Raw genomic sequence first — 14057 nt, 5'->3', positions numbered from 1 at the left:
GTACAAACAATTGGTGAGAGAGCCTCACATCACATTCATTTGTACAAATCCACTGTATACATGTACTGAGACAAAGTTGTTTCTTGTTTCAGTTACCTCTTTGGTCACGTTTGCGTGAGTCAAACAAAAACACCCTATTGATTTGTTGACAATTGAACCTCCCACAATGCAGGCGATGGCTGCAGGATGAAGTTGGTGTAGAGCAACTGAAGAAACCTGCAGTTGACTTGAAGGCGCAAGTCGGAAATGTTTTATCCCCATAATGCAACATAATTTGAAAGGCAGTGCTCAGATGCAGAGTAGCCTACGTTTTGCGAGGATGGAGAGGCCAGAGATAGCCAGACTAGTAATTTGGGCTAAGGAACAGAAGTTGGGTATTAGAGAAAGGCCATCAGTGCGTGTTCTGCAAACAAAACAGTGGATGAAGGTGTGGCATGAGCGTGGTTAATGGATAGACGTGGTTATAGACAGTGAGGAAGATGGAGAGGTGCCGAGGGCAGAGGGAAGATGTGTGTTGCTTTGCTCTCTGGAGCAGGGCGCCTTGGAAAGGAGTGATTACTGTGTTAAGTGTTGAGGTGGAGCAACTGAAATGGAAGATTCCCTGTGTCTGTGACACCCGCCGTTGGGTGCGACACAGACCCGGTGGTGAGTGTGGTGAAACTGAGAAGACACTGTCTGCCTTTTGAGTTTTAAAGCTGAGTCTTTACCTGACAAAGTCATGTTAGGATATGTCAGTTATGCTGTGAGAGCTTTTGTGCCGAACCCACTAAGGTGTTTCAGATACCAAGCTCATGGTCATTTTGAAGTAGTGTGTAGGAGGGAGATTCTGAGTAGAACAGAAGGTGTTGTATGCTGAGGCAGAGAAGAGAAGAGAGGATGATGAGTCAAGGGTGAGTAGTAGGCCTTCGGTTCTAGGCCAATACAGAGTGATGCAATTTGTGCTTCAGTAATGTTGGCTTCTTAGCATTCATTGCCATGGTTATCAACTGTACTGCAGAAACAGAACGTAAATCACAGAAATAGATGTTGTGGTGTCAGCTGCAGAGCAGTTCTTCGGTGTATGAGATTTTACTGAGGAATTACAATGTGTTGAACGAAAGAGTCATTTCCTCCCAGGCATCGGCCTGGTGTAGGATCAGTTAGGGTCAAAGTAGTGGAATGGAGTGGTGTTATTTATTCGAATTTTTATGACATAGCAGGACATAGGTGTAGGGTTAGTTGGTGGTGCATTTTTTCCCTCTTTTCCCCTTTAGAATTTGGGGCACAACAACTAACGTGATTGACCACACACTCCCGCACAATAGGTGGCGGCATGTACAAACAAAATGTGCGAACAGACGATACCAAAGAAGAAGATGAAGATGACGAAGACGGATTTGACAGACGTGATCCGCTAGAACGCGCCTTCCGGGATTATGGTAAGGCTTTTCAATTAACGTTAGGGTAGCATTTTTCGTTTCACTTTGAGTTACGCCTTGGTGTAGCTTCCGGTATCTAAGTTTTTCTTAGCTAGATATATGTATACTATCTATCATGTTATTGCTGTCTAACATTAACGTGGCTATTTACCAAGCTAGCTAGCTAACATAGCACTTTGCTAGCATTTTAGCTTAACTAGTTACTATACTGTTATCACCGAAAAGTCAGTTTGCCGTGACCGACTGTTCGCTATCAACGCACATAACGTTCGCTGACTTGCTAAACTATTTGTAATTTATGTTTGTGTTTGACAGCATATCACAGTGCGAAAAGCAGCAGATGGCCGTTTGGTTTTATCCCAGTGCCAGAAGGACCACTTGTATCATTGCCCCTTCTGCCAGCCTTCAATTTTCAAGCCCCGAGACTATGCCAGTGTGTTGACACACATTGAGTCGCACAGATTGAAGGCTGTGCTGCATAGAGGTTAGCACATGTACCGTGATGTTACACATAGCTACACATACTAGCCGCATAAAGGCTTTCATTAATTAGACTAGTTCAGTACCGGTCATCATCACATGATTATATAAACCAGGTAGTTTGTGTCCTGGATGTTGATTTGCTTGTTTTTATTCATTTCAGAGTTCACAATATTCATATGCCATCTGGAGTGCAGAGAAGCAAAGCATTTCCACTGCCCATATTGCCCCAAGACCTATGTAAATAGGAGTGATTTTACCAAACACATTCCACAATGTGAGTCAGTATGTTATCGAGCCCCAGGTTCAACAGCGAGAGTTGTCGGCGAGAGCCCCGCATCGGCGAGAGCCCCAGATGTAACCAGTGCATCGGCGAGAGCCCCAGATGTAACCAGTGCATCGGCGAGAGCCCCAGATGTAACCAGTGCATCGGCGAGAGCCCCAGATGTAACCAGTGCATCGGCGAGAGCCCCAGATGTAACCAGTGCATCGGCGAGCGGTTCAGCGTGTCCAGCTGTGAAACCTGCAGTCAAGCGGAAAATCAAGTGTTGCAACTGTAGTTTGTGGCTTAACAAAAAAAACCTGAGGAAACATCAACTTAGAAAACATACATCTGCTGAGAAGGGCATTACAGCTCACTCCAATCTCAAGGCTCAGTGCCTTGACCAGGACAATTGGGTGTTTGCAGAGGATAAACACATCTACCCTGTCTCTCCTTCTTCTGGTGAGCAGCAATAAATAATGTATACAGTACCATTCAAAAGATTGGTCACACCTACTCATTCAAGGGTTTTTCTTTATTTTTACTATTTTCTACATTGTAGAATAATAATGGAGACAACAGCACGTTCTTAATGTTTTGACTACTCAGTGTATATTATATACAGTACCAGTCAAAAGTTGACACAGCTACTCATTCCAGGATTTTTCTTTATTTTTACATAATAGAATAATAGTGACGACATCAACACTATGAAATAATGCATAAGGAATCATGTAGTAACCAAAAAAGTGTTAAACAAATCAAAATATATTTGAGTTTCTTCAAAGAGTTTATTTACAGCTTTGCACACTCTTGACATTCTCTCAACCAGCTTCACCTGAAATGCTTTTCCAACAGTCTTGAAGGAATTCTCACATATGCTGAGTACTTGTTGGCTGCTTTTCTTTCCCTCTGCGGTCCAACTCATCTCAAACCATCTCAATTGGGTTGAGGTTGGGTGATTGGAGGCCAGGTTATCTGATGCAGCACTTCATCGCTCAAATAGCCCTTACACAGCCTGGCAGTGTGTTGGGTCATTGTTATTATTTGGTTATTTTCCCACTAAGCGCTAACCTGATGGGATGGTGTATCGCTGCAGAATGCTGTGGTAGCCATGCTGGTTAAGTGTGCCTTGAATTCTAAATAAATCACTGTGTCACCAGCAAAGCACCATCACATCTCTTTCTCCATGCTTCACGGTGGGAAATACACACGTGGAGATCCGTTCACCTACTCTGCCTCTCACAAAGACACAGCGTTTGGAACCAAAATGTCAAATTTGAACACAGACCAAAGGAGAGATTTCCACCGGTCTAATGTCCATTGCTTGTGTTTCTTGACCCAAGCAAGACTCTTATTGGTGGTTTCTTTGCAGCAATCGACCATGAAGGCCTGATTCACGCAGTCTCTTCTGAAGATTTGAAGTTAAGATGTCTGTTACTTGAACGCTGTGAAGCATTTATTTGGGCTGCAATTTGAGGCTGGTAACTAATGAACTTCTGCAGCTGAGGTAACTCTGGATCTTCCTTTCATGAGAGCCATTTTCATCATAGTGCTTGTTAGTTTTTGCAACTGCACTTGAAGAAACTTTCAAAGTTCTTGAAACACTTGTTAACTGAAATGCGTTCTGGGTGACTACCTCATGAAGCTGATTGAGAGAGTGCCAAGAGTGTGCAAAGCTGTCATCAAGGCAAAATGTGTCTACTTTGAAGAATCTCAAATATAAAATATGTTTTTATTTAACACTTTTTTGGGTTACTACATGAATCCTTATGTGTTATTTCATAGTTTTGATTTTTTCACTATTATTCTATAATGTAAAAATAAAGAAAAACCCTGGAATGAGTAGCTGTCAGCTTTTGACTGGTACTGTATATGATAATATACACTGAGTATACAAAACATTAAGAATATGCTGTTTCCATGAGACTGACCAGATGAAAGCTATGATCCCTTATTGATGTCACTTGTTAAATCCACTTCAATCAGTGTAGATGAAGGGTAAAATAATACGATTTTTTAGCCTTGAGACAATTTGAGACGTGTTGTGTGTATATATGCCTTTCAAAGTTTTTGAATGGTCAAGACAAAATGGAAGTGCCTTTGAACGGGGTATGGTGGTAGCTGCCAGGCGCATTGGTTTGTGTCAAGAACTGCAACGCTGCTGGGTTTATCACAGTCGACAGATCCGTTTATATGAAGAATGGTCCACCAGCCAACTTGACATAACTGTGATAACCATTGGAGTCAATGGGCCAGTATCCATGTGGAACGCATTCGACAACTTGTTGAGTCCATGCCCCGATGAATTGAGTCTGTTCTGAGGGCAAAAGGGCACTCTTGTCCACCTCATTGTGTTATAGTGAAATGCCCCTTTTTTTTAAATGTCTTTCAGTGCTAATTCGGGAAATGCTTACCAAGCAAGAGATGATACTGGAACAACAGACACTCATCCTACGACTCTTACAAACAGCACAGCAGAATGGAGCAGAATATGCGATCGAAGGAGGCCTTCTGCCATTGAAGGATCAACAAAGTCTCCAGAGGCTGGAAACCGATCTTCAGGGGGCTGACTTCAAACTTAAACTGGTGAGTTTCATTCCACTACATCTAATGCTCTTTTAGAGTGATTTAGTGGGAGTTCATGGGATTCAAATCAAATTCAGATATGCAAGAAGGGAAAAAAAGTAGGATGTATTTCCACAAACTTTTTGTGAAATGGAAAATGGGTCTCTCACTCCCCAGTAAACTTTTCAACTTTATGTAGGATTAAAGCATGACGTTTCAACCTCCTAAGACCTTCATCAGAATTAGCATACAAGTTTCTTAACCATATATGCTTCCCTCGCCTGGGGAAAAGTGGCAGTCACTTGTGGCTTAAAGTTTGTCAATTGATACATTATTCAAATGGTTTTTTTTCTTCCTTTAGATTAACCACTTGAGCCTCGTTGGGGGATGCGATGTAAAGGATGTCGTGTGGCGTTTAATGAGGCACACAATTTCCAATGCGCTGGCAAAAAACATGAATTGGAGAGGAGTGAATAGGAAAATCTCTCTTGGATCTCTTCGACTGAGAGAGGTTTTGATTGGTAAGGATTTCTCATATTTGCAAATGTCTCATGACACGAATGGCTTCCTGCAATGCAATTACCATGACATTTTAAAGTATTCAATTCACCCTGTTGCAACCAAATTTTCACATCTTTGCGACCACTTGTGTTTTTGTTCATTAGCTGTTGTCCGGAAGAATCCGTTAACATCTAAAGCATCCGAGAGCGATGTGGAGTCTGTCATGAAAAAGTGGTTGCAGCTGGCAGCATATCGGGAAGGAGGGAGAAGGAGACGAGACAGGAGTGTGGTGGCACCTGTGCCGTGATGGACTTGGGGAGAGGAGTGTATTTAAGTGATAATGCCCAAAAAGCCGTGGTTTGGAGGACATATTGGCATTCGTCTCGGGCCAGCAAACCGTGCCGATATGTCATCCAAACCCTAGCTTTGAGGGCATTATCGCTTTAATACAATGGTTACCAACCTATGAAAATATTGAATTAAAATAATGATTTACATGTTATTTTGATGAATTTATTCATATCATTTCCATCCTTTCTCGAGATAGTCCCACACACAAATCTTGTTCTTCATTCTATTGGCATCGTTGCCAACCAAACCGGTCGTTAGTTCTATACGTTCAATGCCAAGCTAGCTTAGCTATCTAAGCTAAATGGCTATACTAGACAAATTTTGATTTGAATCAATTTGTTATCCTCGCACCTTAGCTAGCTAGTTGTATGTTACTATGAAAACCAGACCTACTTTCCATCTGTTTCGTTTGGACAGTTTCAATGATTTGGTGGAGGTCGCAATTCAAAATTTAATCAAATCAAAATTGTATTTGTCACATGCGCCGGAAATACTTACTTACAAGCCTTAAACCAACAATGCCATTTTAAGAAAAAGAGATGTAAAAAAAAGAAACAAGTAATTAAAGAGCAGCAGTAAAATAACAATAGCGAAGCTATATACACAGGGGGTACTGGTACAGTCTGCGTGGGCACCAGTTAGTCAAGGTAAGAGGTAATATGCACATGTAAGTAGAGTTAAAGTGATCATGCGTAGATAATGAAACTGAGTAGCAGTAGTGTAAAAGGGGAGGGGGGGGGGGGGGGCAGTGCAAATTGTCTGGGTAGCCATTTGATTAGCTGTTCAGGAGTCTTATGGCTTAAGGATCGGCCCCTTTTTTTCAATATTTGCCTAAAATGTCATACTCAAATCTAACTGCCTGTAGCTCAGGCCCTGAAGCAAGGATATGCATTTTATTGGTACTATTTTCAAAGGAAACACTTTGAAGTTTGGAAATGTGACAGGAATGTAGAAGAATGTAACCCATTAGATCTGGTAAAAGATAATACAAAGAAATAATTGTACCATCTTTGAAATGCAAGCGAAAGGCCATACTGTATTATTCCAGCCCAGGCGCAACTTACATTTTGGCCACTAGATGGCAGCAGTGTATATGCACAGTTTTAGACTGATCCAATGAACCATTGCATTTATGTGAAAATGTTTCTATCAGGACTGCCCAAATGTGCCTAATTGGTTTATTAATAACTTCATGTTCAAAACTGTACACTCTCCTCAAACAATAGCATGGTATTCTTTCACTGTAATAGCTACTGTAAATTGAACAGTGCAGTTAGGTTAACAAGAATTTAAGCCTTTTGCTTATCATATATGTCTGTCCTAGGAAATTGTTACTTACAACCTCATGCTAATCGCATTAGCCTACGTTAGCCCCGTCCCCCAGAGGACTCACCGATCCTGAAGAAGTTGTTTAAGAAGCCTTTTGGATACCTAGACATGGTGCTCCGGTACCTCTTGCTGTGCGGGAGCAGAGAGAACAGTCTATGACTAGGGTGGCTGGAGTCTTTGACCATTTTTAGGGCGTTCTGACACTGCCTTGTATAGAGGTCCTGGATGGCAGGAAGCTCGGAGTACAGGAGGGGACTGAGCAAGCACCCCCACCACGCAGCCGTCATACCGCTCAGGAAGGAGACGCGTTCTGTCTCCTAGAGATTAACGTACTTTGGTGCGAAAAGTGCAAATCAATCCCAGGACAACAGCAAAGGACCTTGTGAAGATGCTGGAGGAAACGGGTACAAAAGTATCTATATCCACAGTAAAACGAGTCCTATATCGACATAACCTGAAAGGCCGTTCAGCAAGGAAGAAGCCACTGCTCCAAAACCGCCATTAAAAAGCCAGACTATGGTTTGCAATTGCACATGGGGACAAAGATCATACTTTTGGGGGAAATGTCCTCTGGTCTGATGAAACAAAAATAGAACAGTTTGTCCATAATGACCATCGTTATGTTTGGAGGAAAAAGGGGGAGGCTTGCAAGCCAAAGAACACCATCCCAACCGTGAAGCACGGTGGTGGCAGCATGATGGTGTGGGTGTGCTTTGCTGCAGGAGGGACTGGTGTACTTCACAAAATAGATGACATCATGATTAAGGAACATTATGTGGATATACTGAAGCAACATCTCTAGACATTAGTCAGGAAGTTAAAGCTTGGTCACAAATGGGTCTTCCAAATGGACAATGACCCCAAGCATACTTCCAAAGTTGTGGCAAAATTGCTTAAGGACAACAAAGTCAAGGTATAGGATTGGCCATCACAAAGTCCTGAACTCAACCCTATAGAAAATTTGTGGGCAGAACTGAAAAGGCGTGTGTGAGCAAGGAGGCCTACAAACCTGACTCAGTTACACCAGCTCTGTCAGGAGGAATGGGCCAAAATTCACCCAACCTATTGTGGGAAGCTTGTGGAAGGCTACCCAAAACGTTTGACCCAAGTTAAACAATTTCAAGGCAATGCTACCAAATATTAACTGAGTGTATGTAAACGTCTGACCCACTGGGAATGTGATGAAATAAATAAACAATTCTCTCTACTATTATTCTGACATTTCAGATTCTTAAAATTAAGTGGTGATCCTAACTGACCTAAGACAGGGAATTGTTACGAGGATTAAATGTCAGGAATTGTGAAACTGAGTTTAAATGTATTTGGCTAAGGTGTATGTAAACTTCCGACTTCAACTGTACGTGCTCGTATCCAATGATTGTACGTTGGCTAATAGGGCCAATGTAAAGGCAGATTACCCACTCGCCGTCGGATCCTTACAGGACACCAAGCCCTATGTCCCTGATATCTCTTTTCAGCGAATGACTGGGATGAGGGCCTTGTCAGGTGTCTGAAGTAAATCCTTTCGTGTCTCGTTAAAGATCAAATATTCCAGTACGGGGTGAGTAATCGCTGTCCTGATATCTAGAAACTATTTTTGGTCATAATAGACAGTGGCAGAAACATTGTCCAAAATAAGTTTCAAATAACATGGAAAAAAACACAATAGCACAATTGTTTCGGGGACTGTAAAATGGCATACTTCTGCGCCATTGATTCCCTGCAAAGAAGAGAAGCAGACGACAAGGTGTTTTCAGATCTCTGCTGTTGAAAAGCAAATGCTAGGCTGAAAAAAAGGGCAATTATTGTCCTAGATGTGAACTCGTGCCAATTACTGGTGAGTTATGTGTAATTTTGAAATGTTGTGCATCAGCAGTCTTTCTCTTGTTATATCAGTCACTGACAGTCACTCAATTAGCTATGTCAGCTAACACATTTTAGATTGGTAAGTTTGCTGGCTAGACTGTAAACTTGAGAAATCATGGCCGAATACTGACAGGGCATGTGCCCAGGAGCCCTGATCTCCAGGGGGCCCCCATAAATTTTGTTGGGCATTCTCACTCATATCATGAACATGGCAAACTTTGTTATACAATTGCAACATTTGCTCTCCCATAATGAGCTGTTCTCCGCTCAGCAGCCTCCACTGGATTTTAGTAGCACTTAAAATAAGGGCTGTGTTTTGTCGGCTTACCCTGGCATAACGTTTTGATAACCGTGTAATTTTCTCTAGGACAAGGTGATTTAATTATAAATAACTACAAATGCCATGAGCATATAGACAAGGCAAATGTTAGCTAAATGTACTGATGAATATATTTGCAACATTTTAAATGGACAATGCTGTGAAACTGTCTTGTGCAAGTTTTAAATTGACAATACCTGTTAGCAAAGGTGTCAGCTTGAGATGACCTTTTGGAGCTTGCAGGGATTTGTATTTTGCATAATGTCTATTTAGATGCTAATTAGCATTTTCAATTCAGAGTAAGTAGAGCTGAATATAGATAGAGAGATCTATCTCTATCATGGCTGGGTCGAGGATGTCTTGGGCGGGGACCCAGGACCGTTCTTCTGGTCCGTACCCCTCCCAATTCATCAGGTAGTGGATGCGATCACCCAGGCACTTGGAGTCAATGAGGGCTAGGACGGAATAAGCCGGTGCACCGCCGACGTCAAGGGGGTGCGCCACTGGAAGATGGAGAGGGCTGTACCTCACAGGCTTGAGAAGGGACACACGGAAGGATGAGATCCGGTGCAATTGGAGACGGTAGGTGACAGGATTGATGCTGTGTGTTAGATTGAAGGGACCAATGAGCAGGGGTCATGAAGCCGGATGTCCCGTGTAGAGAGCCACACACGTTGCCCAGGGTGGAAAAGTGGAGTAGATTGGTGACGCCGGTCAGCGAACCGTTTCTGGGAGAGGGAAGCTCGAAGTAGGTGCTCGATGTGCGGTCTCCCAAACCTGTTCACTCCATCGAAACCACTCGCCGATGGCAGGCACAGTTCTGTGCTCTGTCTCCCATGGGAACACAGGGGGTTGGTATCCGAGGACACACTGAAAAGGAGTGAGGAATGCACCAGGGAGTTCTGTGGGTATTCGGCCCAGGCTAGATAGCGACTCCACTTGTGTGATTGGTGGGTGCAGTGTTGGCGAAGGTACTTCCCCATTTCCTGATTCAGGCGTTTAGTCTGCCCGTTTGTTTGGGGATGGTATCTGGAGGATAGGCTGATGGAGACCCCCAGTCGGTCGCAGAAGGCTCGCCAGAAGCGCTACAGAGAGGCTCGCTCCGCCAGAAGGCTCGCTCCGAAACAATCTCTTCCGGGATCTCATACAGACAACACCTGTTGGAACATGCACTCGGCCATTTCCATGGCATTAGGTAGATGTGGAAGGGGGATGAGTCGGCACATCTTGGAGAACCGGTCCACTACAACTAAAATAGTGAAGCCCGAAGAGTCTGGCAGATCACTGAGGAAATCCTTGGTGATGTGGGACCATCGTCTGTGTGGTGTAGGTAAAGGCTCGAACTTACCGGTAGGTAGTTGGCGAGGGCTCTTTGCCCATGCACAGACGGGACAGGAAAGAACGTGATCTCGGACGAATGCTGTTAGGGATGAACTTGCATGTCAGTAGTGCCGTGATCCCGGGATGGCCAGATGCATACATGAGAGCACGCTACGGCCTCTGAGACAAACATGCAAAAGGACTATAGGAGGAAGGTGGAATCCTATTAACTGATTACAAAGGGAAACCAAGCCATGAGATGCAGAGCTCCCTAACGAGCCAAATGCCTTTTGTGCTCACTTCAAGGAATACAACATTGAGTCTTGCGTGAAAGCCCATTGTTCCAATCTCAAAGCATGCATAGATCAGCTGACAAGTGTTTTCACTGACATTTTCAATCTCTTCTTGCCCCAGTCTGCAATCCCAACATGTTTCAATCTGACCACCATTGTTCCTGTTCACAAGAACTCCCAAGGTAACCTGCATAAATGACAATCGCCCTGTAGAACACACATCTGTAATTATGAAGTGCTTTGAAAGAATGGTCATGACACACAATCATCCCAGACACCCTGGACCCACTCAAATTGGTATTCCGCCCCAACAGATCCACAGATGACACAATCTAAATTGCACTTCACACTGCTCAGCGTTAAAAACACCATAGCTCTGCAACTGGATCCTGGTCTTCCTGACTCACCTGCACAGTCGTGGATAGGGCACGACAGCACCTCTTCCCCCTCAGGATACTGAAAAGATTTAGCATCCTGAAACAGTTCTACAGCTGCACCATCGAGAGCATCTTGACTGGCTGCTTCACTGCTTGGTATGGCAAATGCACCGCCCTCGATGGCAAAGCGCTACAGAGGGTGGTGCAGAGAGCCCAGTACAGAACTCCCCACCATTCGGGACCTCTATATCAGGTGGTGTCCGAGGAAGGCCCGACAAATTGCCCAAGATTACTGCCACCCAAACCATAGATTGTTCACTCTGCTACTGTCCGGTAAACAGTACTGGAGCATCGGCTCTTGGACCAACATGCTCCTAGACAGCTTCCACCCCCAAGCCATAAGACTGCTAAAAAGCCGTAAGCCTAGAGGGGCAGCAGGTTGCCTAGCATTTAATAGAATTGTACCAATAACCGAAAGGTCAATGGTTTGAATGCCCAAGCCGGCAAGGTGTAAAAATCTGCCGTTCTGCCCTTGAGCAAAGGTAGTTAACCCCCAACAACAACTGCTTCCCGGGAGCCGATGACGTGGACGTTGATTAAGCAAGCCCCCAGCACCACTGATTCAGAGGGTTTGGGTTAAATGCGAAAGACCAGTTTCGGTTTAATGCATTGTTGTGCAGCTGACTAGGTATCCCCTTTTCCTTTCTCTAAGACTGCTAAATAGTCCGGGTAACCAGTTAATTAACTATCTGCATTGACTCTATCCTGCACTGACTCGCAAAACTAGTGCATATACTGTAAACTCGCATACACTACATACGTACACAACACATACATCATATGCTGCTGCAACTGTTCACTATTTTACTTTTATTATAATTTATCCTGATGCCTAGCCACTTTACCCTGCCTTCATGTACATGTCCACCTCAATTACCTCGTACACCTGCACATTGATCTTATACTAGTAGTCACTGTAGAACTCCATTCTTGTGTATTTTATTCCATGTGTTACTAATTTATTTGTATTATTATTATCTGCATCATTAGGAAAGGCTTGTATGTCATTACAACTGTGAGTCTTTAAAGAGCTTTCCACACCTGGATTGTGCAAAATTTGCCCATTATTCTTTTCAAAATTCATCAAGCCCTGTCAAATTGGTTGTTAAATTCTAGACAACAATTTTCAGGTCTTGCCATAGATTTTCAAGTAGATTTAAGTCAAAACTGTAACTTGACCACTCAACAACATTCACTGTCTTCTTGGTTATCAACTCCAGTGTAGATTTGGCCTTCTTTTTTAGGTTATTGTCCTGCTGAAAGTTGAATTAATCTCTCAGTGTCTGGTGAAAACAGACTAAACCAGGTTTTCCTCTGATTTTGCCTGTGCTTAGCACCATTAGTTTTTTTTATCCTGAAAAACTCCCCAGTCCTAAACGATTACAAGCATGACCATAACATGATGCAGCCATCGCTATGCTTGAAAATATGGAGAGTGGTACTCAGTAATATTTGGGGCAAATCCAACAACACATAACACTTTGTATTCAGGACAAAAAGTGAATTGATTTGCCACATTTCTTGCAGTATTACTTTAGCCTTGTTGCAAATCGGATGCATGTTTTGGAATATTTATATTCTGTACAAGCTTTCTTCTTTTCACTCTGTCAATTAGGTTAGTATTGTGGAGAAACTACAATGTTGTTGATCCATCCTCAGTCTTATCCTATCACAGCTATTAAACTAACTGTTTTAAAGTTACCATTGGCCTGATGGTGAAATCCTTGAGCGTTTTTTTCCCTCTCCAGCAACTGAGTTGGGAAGGACTGGTTCAGTCTGTATCTTTGTAATGACTGGCTGTATTGCTACAACATCCAAAGTGTAATTAATAACTTCACCATGCTCAAAGGGATATTCAATGTCTGCTTTTTTTAAATATATTTTTTATACCCATTGACCAATAGGTGTCCTTCTTTGCAAGGCATTGCAAAACCTCCCTGGTTGTTGAAATTCACTGCTCGACTGAGGGACCTACATATAATTGTAAGTGTGGGGTACAGAGATGAGGTAGTCGTTCTCTATAAGGTCCCACAGTTGACTTTGCATGTCAGAGCAAAACCAAGCCATGAGGTCGAAGGGATTGTCCGTAGAGCTCCGAGACAGGATTGTGTCGAGGCACAGATCTGGGCACGGGTACCAAAACATTTCTGCAGCATTGAAGGTTCCCCAAGAACACAGTGGCCTCCAACATTCTTAAATGGAAGAAGTTTGGGACCATCAAGACTCTTCCTAGAGCCGGCCAAACTGAGCAATCGAGGGAGAAGTTTCCGATGCCAATACCTTTGAATTCAATGAGAGGAGGGGGAGAGAGATGGGGATGGAAGGAAAGAAGTAGCAAGAGAGAATACAGGAGAGAGAGAGAGAAGGGTGAAGATGGGAGGGAGAAAGAGACAGATAGGATCTGGCTAAAAATACTTGAATCAGTTATAGAACCCATTACCCTTTATGGTTGTGAGATCTGGGGTCCGCTCACCAACCAATAATTCACAAAATGGCGACTGTACACAAAGGATATTTTTGCAGAATTCTGCATGCAATGTAAAACACCAAATAATACATGCAGAGCAGAATTAAGCCGATACCCCCTAATGATCAAAATCCAGAAAAGAGCCATTAAATTCCACAACCACCTAAAAGGAAGAAATTCCCAAACTTTCTGTAACCAAAGTAATCACCTACAGCGAGATAAACCTGGAGAAGAGTCCCATAAGCAAGCTGGTCCTGGGGCTCTGTTCACAAACACAAACAGAACCCCAGAACAGCAACAAAATTAGGCCCAACCAAATCATGATTACATAAAAAGTTAATTACTTGACACATTGGAAATAATTAACAAAAAAACTGGGCAAATTAGAATGCTATTTGGCCCTATACAGAGAGTATAAATACCTGACACTGTGACTGACCAGAAAT

General features: G+C 43.1%; 1 protein-coding gene across 1 annotated transcript; it reads left to right on the top strand.

The window, feature by feature from the left end:
* Positions 1–1339: 1339 nt before the first annotated feature.
* LOC139375671 (uncharacterized) lies at positions 1340–6135 on the top strand. The gene is made up of 6 exons (XM_071117475.1): positions 1340–1418; positions 1734–1902; positions 2062–2622; positions 4556–4749; positions 5090–5249; positions 5394–6135. Exons 1-6 carry the CDS (start codon positions 1416–1418, stop codon positions 5534–5536), a joined length of 1230 nt encoding a protein of 409 aa, XP_070973576.1. The 5' UTR covers positions 1340–1415; the 3' UTR covers positions 5537–6135.
* The last annotated feature ends 7922 nt before the right edge of the window (positions 6136–14057 follow it).

This window comes from Oncorhynchus clarkii, chromosome 20 (assembly GCF_045791955.1).
Source record: "Oncorhynchus clarkii lewisi isolate Uvic-CL-2024 chromosome 20, UVic_Ocla_1.0, whole genome shotgun sequence".
In the NCBI taxonomy this organism is placed as follows: Eukaryota; Metazoa; Chordata; class Actinopteri; order Salmoniformes; family Salmonidae; genus Oncorhynchus; species Oncorhynchus clarkii.
This window is presented reverse-complemented; position numbering and strand designations above follow the sequence as displayed.

Bases quoted from the DNA above. Each gene is read 5' to 3' on its own strand.
- LOC139375671 (XM_071117475.1), top strand. The intron at 1,903-2,061 runs GTTAGCACATGT...TATTCATTTCAG, and splicing joins GAAGGCTGTGCTGCATAGAG to AGTTCACAATATTCATATGC. The intron at 2,623-4,555 runs GTGAGCAGCAAT...AATGTCTTTCAG, and splicing joins CCCTGTCTCTCCTTCTTCTG to TGCTAATTCGGGAAATGCTT.